At 45.3% G+C, this 13059-nt stretch overlaps 1 protein-coding gene across 1 annotated transcript; it reads right to left on the reverse strand.

The window, feature by feature from the left end:
• Window positions 1-4421: 4421 nt before the first annotated feature.
• ube2t (ubiquitin-conjugating enzyme E2T (putative)) lies at window positions 4422-10529 on the reverse strand. The gene is made up of 7 exons (XM_071373293.1): window positions 10372-10529; window positions 10088-10205; window positions 9779-9848; window positions 9432-9537; window positions 9126-9224; window positions 7065-7148; window positions 4422-4893 (listed from the first exon to the last, which is right to left on the reverse strand). The coding sequence occupies exons 2-7, from the start codon at window positions 10194-10196 to the stop codon at window positions 4783-4785; spliced, it is 579 nt and encodes a 192-aa protein (XP_071229394.1). The 5' UTR covers window positions 10197-10205; window positions 10372-10529; the 3' UTR covers window positions 4422-4782.
• Window positions 10530-13059: the final 2530 nt, after the last annotated feature.

Raw genomic sequence — 13059 nt, forward strand, 5'->3', positions numbered from 1 at the left:
TGACATAACGTCTCGTCGTTTCAACTAGTTCCTGACATGACGTCTCGTCGTTTCAACTAGTTCCCGACATAACGTCTCGTCGTTTCAACTAGTTCCCGACATGACGTCTCGTCGTTTCAACTAGTTCCCGACATAACGTCTCGTCGTTTCAACTAGTTCCTGACATGACGTCTCGTCGTTTCAACTAGTTCCTGACATGACGTCTCGTCGTTTCAACTAGTTCCTGACATAACGTCTCGTCGTTTCAACTAGTTCCTGACATAACGTCTCGTCGTTTCAACTAGTTCCTGACATAACGTCTCGTCGTTTCAACTAGTTCCTGACATAACGTCTCGTCGTTTCAACTAGTTCCTGACATGACGTCTCGTCGTTTCAACTAGTTCCTGACATGACGTCTCGTCGTTTCAACTAGTTCCTGACATAACGTCTCGTCGTTTCAACTAGTTCCTGACATAACGTCTCGTCGTTTCAACTAGTTCCTGACATAACGTCTCGTCGTTTCAACTAGTTCCTGACATAACGTCTCGTCGTTTCAACTAGTTCCCGACATGACGTCTCGTCGTTTCAACTAGTTCCTGACATAACGTCTCGTCGTTTCAACTAGTTCCTGACATAACGTCTCGTCGTTTCAACTAGTTCCTGACATAACGTCTCGTCGTTTCAACTAGTTCCTGACATGACGTCTCGTCGTTTCAACTAGTTCCTGACATAACGTCTCGTCGTTTCAACTAGTTCCTGACATAACGTCTCGTCGTTTCAACTAGTTCCCGACATAACGTCTCGTCGTTTCAACTAGTTCCTGACATAACGTCTCGTCGTTTCAACTAGTTCCTGACATGACGTCTCGTCGTTTCAACTAGTTCCTGACATGACGTCTCGTCGTTTCAACTAGTTCCTGACATAACGTCTCGTCGTTTCAACTAGTTCCTGACATAACGTCTCGTCGTTTCAACTAGTTCCTGACATAACGTCTCGTCGTTTCAACTAGTTCCTGACATAACGTCTCGTCGTTTCAACTAGTTCCTGACATGACGTCTCGTCGTTTCAACTAGTTCCTGACATAACGTCTCGTCGTTTCAACTAGTTCCTGACATGACGTCTCGTCGTTTCAACTAGTTCCTGACATAACGTCTCGTCGTTTCAACTAGTTCCTGACATGACGTCTCGTCGTTTCAACTAGTTCCTGACATAACGTCTCGTCGTTTCAACTAGTTCCTGACATAACGTCTCGTCGTTTCAACTAGTTCCTGACATAACGTCTCGTCGTTTCAACTAGTTCCTGACATAACGTCTCGTCGTTTCAACTAGTTCCTGACATAACGTCTCGTCGTTTCAACTAGTTCCTGACATGACGTCTCGTCGTTTCAACTAGTTCCTGACATAACGTCTCGTCGTTTCAACTAGTTCCCGACATGACGTCTCGTCGTTTCAACTAGTTCCCGACATGACGTCTCGTCGTTTCAACTAGTTCCCGACATGTCGTTTCAACTAGTTCCCGACATAACGTCTCGTCGTTTCAACTAGTTCCCGACATAACGTCTCGTCGTTTCAACTAGTTCCTGACATAACGTCTTGTCTCAGGTGACCCGTTTCAACTAGTTCCCGACATGACGTCTCGTCGTTTCAACTAGTTCCCGACATAACGTCTCGTCGTTTCAACTAGTTCCTGACATAACGTCTTGTCTCAGGTGACCCGTTTCAACTAGTTCCTGACATAACGTCTCGTCGTTTCAACTAGTTCCTGACATAACGTCTCGTCGTTTCAACTAGTTCCTGACATAACGTCTCGTCGTTTCAACTAGTTCCTGACATAACGTCTCGTCGTTTCAACAAGTTCCTGACATAACGTCTCGTCGTTTCAACTAGTTCCTGACATGACGTCTCGTCGTTTCAACTAGTTCCTGACATGTCGTTTCAACTAGTTCCTGACATAACGTCTCGTCGTTTCAACTAGTTCCTGACATAACGTCTCGTCGTTTCAACTAGTTCCTGACATAACGTCTCGTCGTTTCAACTAGTTCCCGACATGACGTCTCGTCGTTTCAACTAGTTCCCGACATGTCGTTTCAACTAGTTCCCGACATAACGTCTCGTCGTTTCAACTAGTTCCCGACATAACGTCTCGTCGTTTCAACTAGTTCCTGACATAACGTCTTGTCTCAGGTGACCCGTTTCAACTAGTTCCCGACATGACGTCTCGTCGTTTCAACTAGTTCCCGACATAACGTCTCGTCATTTCAACTAGTTCCCGACATAACGTCTCGTCGTTTCAACTAGTTCCTGACATAACGTCTTGTCTCAGGTGACCCGTTTCAACTAGTTCCTGACATAACGTCTCGTCGTTTCAACTAGTTCCTGACATAACGTCTCGTCGTTTCAACTAGTTCCTGACATGACGTCTCGTCGTTTCAACTAGTTCCTGACATGACGTCTCGTCGTTTCAACTAGTTCCTGACATAACGTCTCGTCGTTTCAACTAGTTCCTGACATAACGTCTCGTCGTTTCAACTAGTTCCCGACATGACGTCTCGTCGTTTCAACTAGTTCCTGACATGACGTCTCGTCGTTTCAACTAGTTCCTGACATAACGTCTCGTCGTTTCAACTAGTTCCTGACATAACGTCTCGTCGTTTCAACTAGTTCCTGACATAACGTCTCGTCGTTTCAACTAGTTCCTGACATAACGTCTCGTCGTTTCAACTAGTTCCCGACATAACGTCTCGTCGTTTCAACTAGTTCCTGACATAACGTCTCGTCGTTTCAACTAGTTCCTGACATAACGTCTCGTCGTTTCAACTAGTTCCTGACATAACGTCTCGTCGTTTCAACTAGTTCCTGACATGACGTCTCGTCGTTTCAACTAGTTCCCGACATGACGTCTCGTCGTTTCAACTAGTTCCTGACATAACGTCTCGTCGTTTCAACTAGTTCCTGACATGACGTCTCGTCGTTTCAACTAGTTCCTGACATAACGTCTCGTCGTTTCAACTAGTTCCTGACATGACGTCTCGTCGTTTCAACTAGTTCCTGACATAACGTCTCGTCGTTTCAACTAGTTCCTGACATAACGTCTCGTCGTTTCAACTAGTTCCTGACATAACGTCTCGTCGTTTCAACTAGTTCCCGACATGACGTCTCGTCGTTTCAACTAGTTCCTGACATAACGTCTCGTCGTTTCAACTAGTTCCTGACATAACGTCTCGTCGTTTCAACTAGTTCCTGACATAACGTCTCGTCGTTTCAACTAGTTCCTGACATAACGTCTCGTCGTTTCAACTAGTTCCTGACATAACGTCTCGTCGTTTCAACTAGTTCCTGACATAACGTCTCGTCGTTTCAACTAGTTCCTGACATAACGTCTCGTCGTTTCAACTAGTTCCTGACATAACGTCTCGTCGTTTCAACTAGTTCCTGACATAACGTCTCGTCGTTTCAACTAGTTCCTGACATAACGTCTCGTCGTTTCAACTAGTTCCTGACATAACGTCTCGTCGTTTCAACTAGTTCCTGACATAACGTCTCGTCGTTTCAACTAGTTCCTGACATAACGTCTCGTCGTTTCAACTAGTTCCTGACATGACGTCTCGTCGTTTCAACTAGTTCCTGACATAACGTCTCGTCGTTTCAACTAGTTCCCGACATAACGTCTCGTCGTTTCAACTAGTTCCTGACATAACGTCTCGTCGTTTCAACTAGTTCCTGACATAACGTCTCGTCGTTTCAACTAGTTCCTGACATAACGTCTCGTCGTTTCAACTAGTTCCTGACATGACGTCTCGTCGTTTCAACTAGTTCCTGACATAACGTCTCGTCGTTTCAACTAGTTCCTGACATAACGTCTCGTCGTTTCAACTAGTTCCTGACATAACGTCTTGTCTCAGGTGACCCGTTTCAACTAGTTCCTGACATAACGTTTCAACTAGTTCCTGACATAACGTCTTGTTTTGAGGTGTTTGAACTGACCTCAAGTTGATGCTCAAATTCACCAGCTAACTAACAACTGTTACAATATATCTGAGACAAGTGCTCATTCTACACGTTTAAACATTGGAGACTAAATATAGTTTACATATCGTCAACAGTCTAAGCCAACCCTGTCAGTTTTGCCCCATAGTTTCACACGTATCGGCTGTGTTGCTAAACAACCAACCCTTCTATAAACCAACCCTTCATGTCCCCTTTGTTAAAGCATCAAATATATGACATATAACTTTTAAAATGTTTGTTACAAACTGACTTGTTCCTTTGGATGTACATACCTTACATTGTTTGTATGTTGAATAAAACCTGTTAAAAGTATGTTTTGAATAAAAATTGTTTTATACGAGTAGAGATTACTCGTCTTTTGTTTTTAACTTATGTGCTTACACATTCCAAAAAGGTGACCAATGTTAAATATATAGAAAATAAAAATGTTCAACTCAGCTTCAAAACATATTTTAATAAGAAAAGGAGAAACGAATTAAAGTAAGCAGCATGACATTATTTCAACAAGCAGCTCTTTTTCCCAACGGTCAAATGAACTCCCATATTGGTACTTTATAAAAACCCACGACCACGTCGACCCCTCTCATCAGGTATGCTTTCACTTTCAGAGTTACAAGTGTGTGGGCACGGGATGAATACTGTAAATAAAGACACTGCCTAAACATTGCTATGAATGAATCCCAGCCTTAGTCTGTACATAACTATATAAAGGGAAAATCTCAAACACTTAAAAAGACAAAGTGAATTAATGACTGTTACCAACACAAAGAGACAGAGAACGAGATGTGAGACCTGCTACAGACATGTTCTCTTGGGTTGATCCTCTGTCTTGTCCTGAGCTTCTCTCTTGAGTGCCGACGGCTGGACCTGAGCTTCTACACTGTCCACGGTCTCCACCACACCACCCTGCACACACACACACACACAATTAATTACCTGCTGAAGGCAAGCAGCTTCAAATGAACTAATTCAGGAGATATTTGATCATTGAACAGCATATTCAGCTCTGTAGCTACAGGAACCTTAATAAAATGGCCTTTTCTATAATGACCCCATGTCCACTAAATAGAAGCACCATAACATTTCTACACTGACAGGGAGTTACAGCACCACCTTGTGGAGAGAAGACACCACTACATAACATTACATTAACATGGAGTTACAGCACCACCTTGTGGAGAGAAGACACCACTACATAACATTACATTAACATGGAGTTACAGCACCACCTTGTGGAGAGAAGACACCACTACATAACATTACATTAACATGGAGTTACAGCACCACCTAGTGGAGAGAAGACACCACTACATAACACTACATTAACATGGAGTTACAGCACCACCTTATGGAGAGAAGACACCACTACATAACATTACATTAACATGGAGTTACAGCACCACCTTGTGGAGAGAAGACACCACTACATAACATTACATTAACATGGAGTTACAGCACCACCTTGTGGAGAGAAGACACCACTACATAACATTACATTAACATGGAGTTACAGCACCACCTTGTGGAGAGAAGACACCACTACATAACATTACATTAACATGGAGTTACAGTACCACCTTGTAGAGAGAAGACACCACTACATAACACTACATTAACATGGAGTTACAGCACCACCTTGTGGAGAGAAGACACCACTACATAACACTACATTAACATGGAGTTACAGCACCACCTTATGGAGAGAAGACACCACTACATAACATTACATTAACATGGAGTTACAGCACCACCTTGTGGAGAGAAGACACCACTACATAACATTACATTAACATGGAGTTACAGCACCACCTTGTGGAGAGAAGACACCACTACATAACATTACATTAACATGGAGTTACAGCACCACCTTGTAGAGAGAAGACACCACTACATAACATTACATTAACATGGAGTTACAGCACCACCTTGTGGAGAGAAGACACCACTACATAACACTACATTAACATGGAGTTACAGCACCACCTTGTAGAGAGAAGACACCACTACATAACACTACATTAACATGGAGTTACAGCACCACCTTGTGGAGAGAAGACACCACTACATTAACATGGAGTTACAGCACCACCTTGTGGAGAGAAGACACCACTACATAACATGGAGTTACAGCACCACCTTGTGGAGAGAAGACACCACTACATTAACATGGAGTTACAGCACCACCTTGTGGAGAGAAGACACCACTACATAACACTACATTAACATGGAGTTACAGCACCACCTTGTGGAGAGAAGACACCACTACATAACACTACATTAACATGGAGTTACAGCACCACCTTGTGGAGAGAAGACACCACTACATAACACTACATTAACATGGAGTTACAGCACCACCTTGTGGCGAGAAGACACCACTACATAACATTACATTAACATGGAGTTACAGCACCACCTTGTGGAGAGAAGACACCACTACATTAACATGGAGTTACAGCACCACCTTGTAGAGAGAAAACACCACTACATAACATTACATTAACATGGAGTTACAGCACCACCTTGTGGAGAGAAGACACCACTACATAACATTACATTAACATGGAGTTACAGCACCACCTTATGGAGAGAAGACACCACTACATAACATTACATTAACATGGAGTTACAGCACCACCTTATGGAGAGAAGACACCACTACATAACATTACATTAACATGGAGTTACAGCACCACCTTGTGGAGAGAAGACACCATTACATTAACATGGAGTTACAGCACCACCTTATGGAGAGAAGACACCACTACATAACATTACATTAACATGGAGTTACAGCACCACCTTATGGAGAGAAGACACCACTACATAACATTACATTAACATGGAGTTACAGCACCACCTTGTGGAGAGAAGACACCACTACATAACATTACATTAACATGGAGTTACAGCACCACCTTATGGAGAGAAAACACCACTACATAACACTACATTAACATGGAGTTACAGCACCACCTTGTGGAGAGAAGACACCACTACATAACACTACATTAACATGGAGTTACAGCACCACCTTGTGGAGAGAAGACACATATTGAACCACCTGTTAACATTACCTTGTTGTTCTGTACAGCGTGTTTCTCTGTCCACCTCTTGGCCTTCTCCAGATATACCTGCTTGCTGTACTTCAACTCTGATGACTGGCAGAGAAACAGACAACTCAGTGGGTGAGACGGATAACATCCCCACTCACCGAGGGGGGAGATGGGATACGGGGGGAAAAACATTTCCAATTCACACATGCATTAACACACACTTGTACATGTGTGAAATAGGGCCCACCTAAAGTATGATTAATTATGAATTATACTGAACAAAAATATTTTAAAAATGGAACATGCAACAATTTCTAAGATTTTACTGAGTTACAGTTCAAATAAGAAAATCAGTCGGTTTAAATAAATTCATTAGGCCCTAATCTATGGATTTCACATGACTGGGCAAAGGTGCTGCAATGGAAGGGCCGGGAGGGCATAGGCCCACCCTCTGGGGAGCCAGGCCCACCCTCTGGGGAGCCAGGCCCAGCCTCTGGGGAGCCAGGCCCAGCCTCTGGGGAGCCAGGCCCACCCTCTGGGGAGCCAGGCCCACCCTCTGGGGAGCCAGGCCCACCCTCTGGGGAGCCAGGCCCACCCTCTGGGGAGCCAGGCCCACCCTCTGGGGAGCCAGGCCCACCCTCTGGGGAGCCAGGCCCACCCTCTGGGGAGCCAGGCCCTTTTATTGTCCAACAGCACAAGGTGCACCTGTGTAATGATCATACTGTTCTTGATATGCCACACCTGTCAGGTGGATATTTTCACTAACAGGGATGGAAACAAACGCACAACATTTGAGAGAACAAAGCTTTTTGTGCGTCTGGAAAACGTGTCATGAAACATGGGACAAACACTTAGAAAACTGTGTGAGGGCTACAGGTCCAACATCAACTCTGTGTGAGGTGGGCTACAGGACCAACATCAACTCTGTGTGAGGTGGGCTAGAGGACCAAGATCAACTCTCTGTGTGTGAGGTGGGCTACAGGACCAACATCAACTCTCTGTGTGTGAGGTGGGCTACAGGACCAAGATCAATTCTGTGTGTGTGAGGTGGGCTACAGGACCAACATCAACTCTGTGTGTGTGAGGTGGGCTACAGGACCAACATCAACTCTGTGTGTGTGAGGTGGGCTACAGGACCAACATCAACTCTGTGTGTGTGAGGTGGGCTACAGGGCCAACATCAACTCTCTGTGTGTGAGGTGGGCTACAGGACCAAGATCAACTCTGTGTGTGTGAGGTGGGCTACAGGACCAACATCAACTCTGTGTGAGGTGGGCTACAGGACCAACATCAACTCTGTGTGAGGTGGGCTACAGGACCAACATCAACTCTGTGTGAGGTGGGCTACAGGACCAACATCAACTCTCTGTGTGTGAGGTGGGCTACAGGACCAAGATCAACTCTGTGTGTGTGAGGTGGGCTACAGGACCAACATCAACTCTGTGTGAGGTGGGCTACAGGACCAACATCAACTCTGTGTGAGGTGGGCTACAGGACCAACATCAACTCTGTGTGTGGTGATCTTAGGCTTGTGTGCGGCTGCTCGGACATGGAAACCCATTTCATGAAGCTCCCGACGAACAGTTCTTGTGCTGACGTTGCTTCCAGAGGCAGTTTGGAACTCGGTAGTGAGCTTTGTAACCGAGGACAGATGATTTTTACGCGCTTCAGCATTCAGCGGTCCCGTACTGTGAACTTGTGTGGTCTACCACTTCGCGGCTGAGCCGTTGTTGCTCCTAGACGTTTCCACTTCACAGCAGCACTTACAGTTGACCGGGGCAGTTCTAGCAGGGCAGAAATGTGATGACCTGACTTGTTGGAAAGGTGGCATCCTATGATGGTGCCACGTTGAAAGTCACTGAGCTCTTCAGTAAGGCCATTCTACTGCCAATGTTTGTCTATGGAGATTGCATGGCTGTGTGCTTGATTTTATACACCTGTCAGCAAAGGGTGTGGCTAAAATATCCAAATCCACTAATTTGAAGGGGTGTCCACATACTTTTGCATATATAGAGTATAATAGCTATGGGGTCATCTGTCTGAGTCGTTGTAGGGACAGAGAAGGAGCAACGTGTTACTCACTATGTCAGCCATGAGTGGGTCGTCAAGGTTGGGTTCAGCCATCAGCAGCTGTATGGAGGTGAGCACTGTGGAGATGTTCAGGGAAGGTTTCCACGCACCCTACACACACACACACACACACACACACACACACACACACACACACACACACACACACACACACACACACACACACACACAAAGGGAAGAGGTGCTACACAGGGTGCAGAGGTTGGCTGTCCATATTGTATCTTGGGTGGGAGTGTATGTGTGTTACCCTGGGTGTTGGTTTGAGTGTGTGTGTGTGTGTGTGTGTGTGTGTGTTACCCTGGGTGGTAGTTTGAGGGCGTCGTGACAGATGCGACCATTGTTGTCTATGTTGGGGTGGTAGATGGGGGTCAGGAACTTCATCTTAGGGGGCTCGAAGGGATACCTGGAGGGTTAGGAGAGAACTTAAGGGGCTCGAAGGGATACCTGGAGGGTTAGGAGAGAATCATCCCGATCATTGTACCTAAAACGTGTACTAGACCTGTATCTATTCAGAGGTGTGTGTGTGTGTTATGTCATCAGAGGTTTGTGTGTGTTATGTCATCAGAGGTTTGTGTGTGTTATGTCATCAGAGGTGTGTGTGTGTTATGTCATCAGAGGTTTGTGTGTGTTATGTCAGATCATACCTGTCTGGAACTATGATCTCCAATGAGAAGACTCCTCCTTCAAACGGAGTCTCAGCTCCGCCCACTATTTCTACACAGGACAAGAGACAGTAACAACACCTATAGGCGTTCATATCTATATAAAACTACATCATTGATCACTACTATAATTTATGTTTATAATATACGGTATATATTATTGATCAACACCAATAGGCTATCAATGGCGGCTGCATGAAAAAAGTTCCTTCAACACATATACTAGCACCCACCGAGAGGCTACATAACCGTACGGTTGACTGATCGATAAGTTGATTGATAGCTACTCACGGGCCCGGAGCTCGTCCATCTTCCCCTCGGTCTGCCAGCAAGTGATCCCCGGTGAAGGCTCCATGCTAAGCATCTGCAACTCGCGCTTCAGCCGTGAGGTCCTCTGCATTCTCTCGCTCTGAGACACACGGTGAAAGACATGTTTAACTAGTTAACTAACTCGTTACTTAGCTAACTACAGACCAACCTTAGCTAGCTATATAACGTTACAGTAGCTAGCTAGAAGCTTTGTGTCAACTAACGTTACTTACGTTAGCCATGATGCTGGACACATTTGGGCTTACCTGGACAAAATACTATGTCGAGTTTCGCTTCAAATACACCTGTAGTCGACAGAAAGACGTAGCTAGTTAAGGAGTTTCTGAAGGGGCGTTTGACATAATGTTTAGATTTTCCCTCCTCACACCTCACCGGAAATCCGGTTTTTGGTGAAGTGCATTGTGGGTGTTGAAGTTCATTGGCAGAATGTAGAAAACTTCTCAAATATAATTGTAAGCCATCTACCAGAGCTTCATCCAAATTATAGAAAAAAATGATACTAAGTCAAATACATATATTCAGATTTATTTAAAACGTAAAACAGACAAAGTTGCTTAGGTTTATTATATCAAATTCAACTGGTATGAGGTACCACTGTATGAGTCATAATACCCATGAAACCTAGCAGTCAAACAAGGAAATGGTTCCAATCATTTTTCCACCGTTCATTTTTTCCATAGAAACACTTAAAATTAAAAAAATAATAATAACATTCTCCTTCACCCAAATCCAGATAGCTGATGTTCTGAAACAGCTGCAAAATCTGGACCCTCTCTTTCTAAAATGATCTGTCGAAAATGTTGCATCCCCTATTATTAGCCTGTTCAACCTCTCTTTCGTATCCTCTGAAATCCCTAAAGATTGGACAGCTGCCGCGGTCATCCCCCTCTTCAAAGGGGGAGACACTCTTGACCCAAACTGTTATAGACCATTATCCATCCTGTCCTGCCTTTCTAAAGTCTTCGAAAGCCAAGTTAACAAACAGATCACCGACCATTTTGAATCCCACCGTACCTTCTCCATTATGCAATCTGGTTTCCGAGCTGGTCACGGTTGCACCTCAGCCACGTTCAAGGTCCTAAACCATATCATAACCGCCATCGATAAAAGACAGTACTGTGCAGCCGTCTTCATCGACCTGGCCAAGGCTTTCGACTCTGTCAATCACCGCATTCTTATCGGCAGACTCAACAGCCTTGGTTTCTCAAATGACTGCCTCACCTGGTTCACCAACAACTTCTCAGATAGAGTTCAGTGTGTCAAATCGGAGGGCCTGTTGTCCGGACCTCTGGCAGTCTCTATGGGGGTGCCACAGGGTTAAATTCTCGGGCCGACTCTTTTCTCTGTATACATCAATGATGTCGCTCTTGCTGCTGGTGATTCTTTGATCCACCTCTACGCAGACGACACCATCCTTTATAAATCTGGCCCTTCCTTGGACACTGTGTTAACTAACCTCCAAACAAGCTACAACACTCCTTCCGTGGCCTCCAACTGCTTTTAAATGCTAGTAAAACTAAATGCATGCTCTTCAACCGATTGCTGCCTGCACCCTCCTGCCCGCTTAGCATCACTACTCTGGACGGTTCTGACTTAGAATATGTGGACAACCCCGTCGATGAGAATGGGGGCATGCTCGGTCCTCCTTTTCCTGCAGTCCACAATCATCTCCTTTGTCTTGATCACGTTGAGGGATAGGTTGTTGTCCTTTCACCACACAGTCAGGTCTCTGATCTCCTCCCTATAGACTGTCTCATCGTTGTCTATGATCAGGTCTACCACTGTTGTGTCATCAGCAAACTTAATGATGGTGTTGGAGTCGTGCCTGGCCGTGCAGTCATGAGTGAACAGGGAGTACAGGAGGGGGACCCCTGAGTGGCCCCCGTGTTGAGGATCATCGTGGCGGATGTGTTGTTACCTACCCTCACCACCTGGAGGCGGCCCGTCAGGAAGTCCAGGATCCAGTTGCAGAGGGAGGTGTTTAGTCCCAGGATCCTTAGCTTAGTGATGAGCTTTGAGGGCACTATGGTGTTGAACGCTGAGCTGTAGTCAATGAACAGCATTCTCACATAGGTGTTCCTTTTGTCCAGGTGTGAAAGGGCCGTGTGGAGTGCAATAGAGATTGCATCATCTGTGGATCTGTTGATGTGGTATGCAAATTGGGTCTCGGGTTTATGGGATAATGGTGTTGATGTGAGCCATTACCTGCCTTTCAAAGCACAAAGCACTTCATGGCTACAGACATAGTCATTTAGGCAAGTTACCTTAGTGTTCTTGGGCCCAGGGACTATGGTGGTCTGCTTGAAACATGTTGGTATTACAGACTCAGACAGGGAGAGGTTGAAAATGTCAATGAAGACACTTGCCAGTTGGTCAGTGCATGATCGGAGTACACGTCCGTCTGGCCCTGCGGCCTTGTGAATGATGACCTGTTAAAAAGTCTTACTCACGTCGGCTGAGGAGAGCCTGATCACACAGTTGTCCGGAACAGCTGATGCTCTCATGCATGTTTCAGTGTTACTTGCCTCGAAGCGAGCATAGAAGTTATTTAGCTCGTCTGGTAGGCTCGTAACACTGGGCAGCTCTCGGCTGTGCTTCCCTTTGTAGTCTATAATAGTTTGCAAGCCCTGCCACATCCGACGATCGTCGGAGCTGGTGTAGTACGATTCGATCTTATTGTTTATTGATTTGTCGGAGGGCATAGCGGGATTTCTTATAGGCTTCCGGGTTAGAGTCCCGCTCCTTGAAAGCGGCAGCTTTAACCGTTAGCTCAGTGCGAATGTTGCCTGTAATCCATGGCTTCTGGTTGGGGTATGTACGTACAGTCACTGTGGGGACAACGTACTTCGATGCACTTATTGATAAAGCCAATGACTGATGTGGTGTACTCCTCAATGCCATCGGAAGACTCCTGGAACATATTTCAGTCTGTG

Source organism: Salvelinus alpinus, chromosome 28 (genome assembly GCF_045679555.1).
Source record: "Salvelinus alpinus chromosome 28, SLU_Salpinus.1, whole genome shotgun sequence".
Taxonomy (NCBI): Eukaryota; Metazoa; Chordata; class Actinopteri; order Salmoniformes; family Salmonidae; genus Salvelinus; species Salvelinus alpinus.

Bases quoted from the DNA above. Each gene is read 5' to 3' on its own strand.
- ube2t (XM_071373293.1), bottom strand. From the start codon at position 10,196: ATGCAGAGGACCTCACGGCTGAAGCGCGAGTTGCAGATGCTTAGCATG. The intron at 9,538-9,778 runs GTATGATCTGAC...CTAACCCTCCAG, and splicing joins GAGATCATAGTTCCAGACAG to GTATCCCTTCGAGCCCCCTA. The intron at 7,149-9,125 runs GTGAGTAACACG...TTTCTCTGCCAG, and splicing joins ACCCACTCATGGCTGACATA to TCATCAGAGTTGAAGTACAG.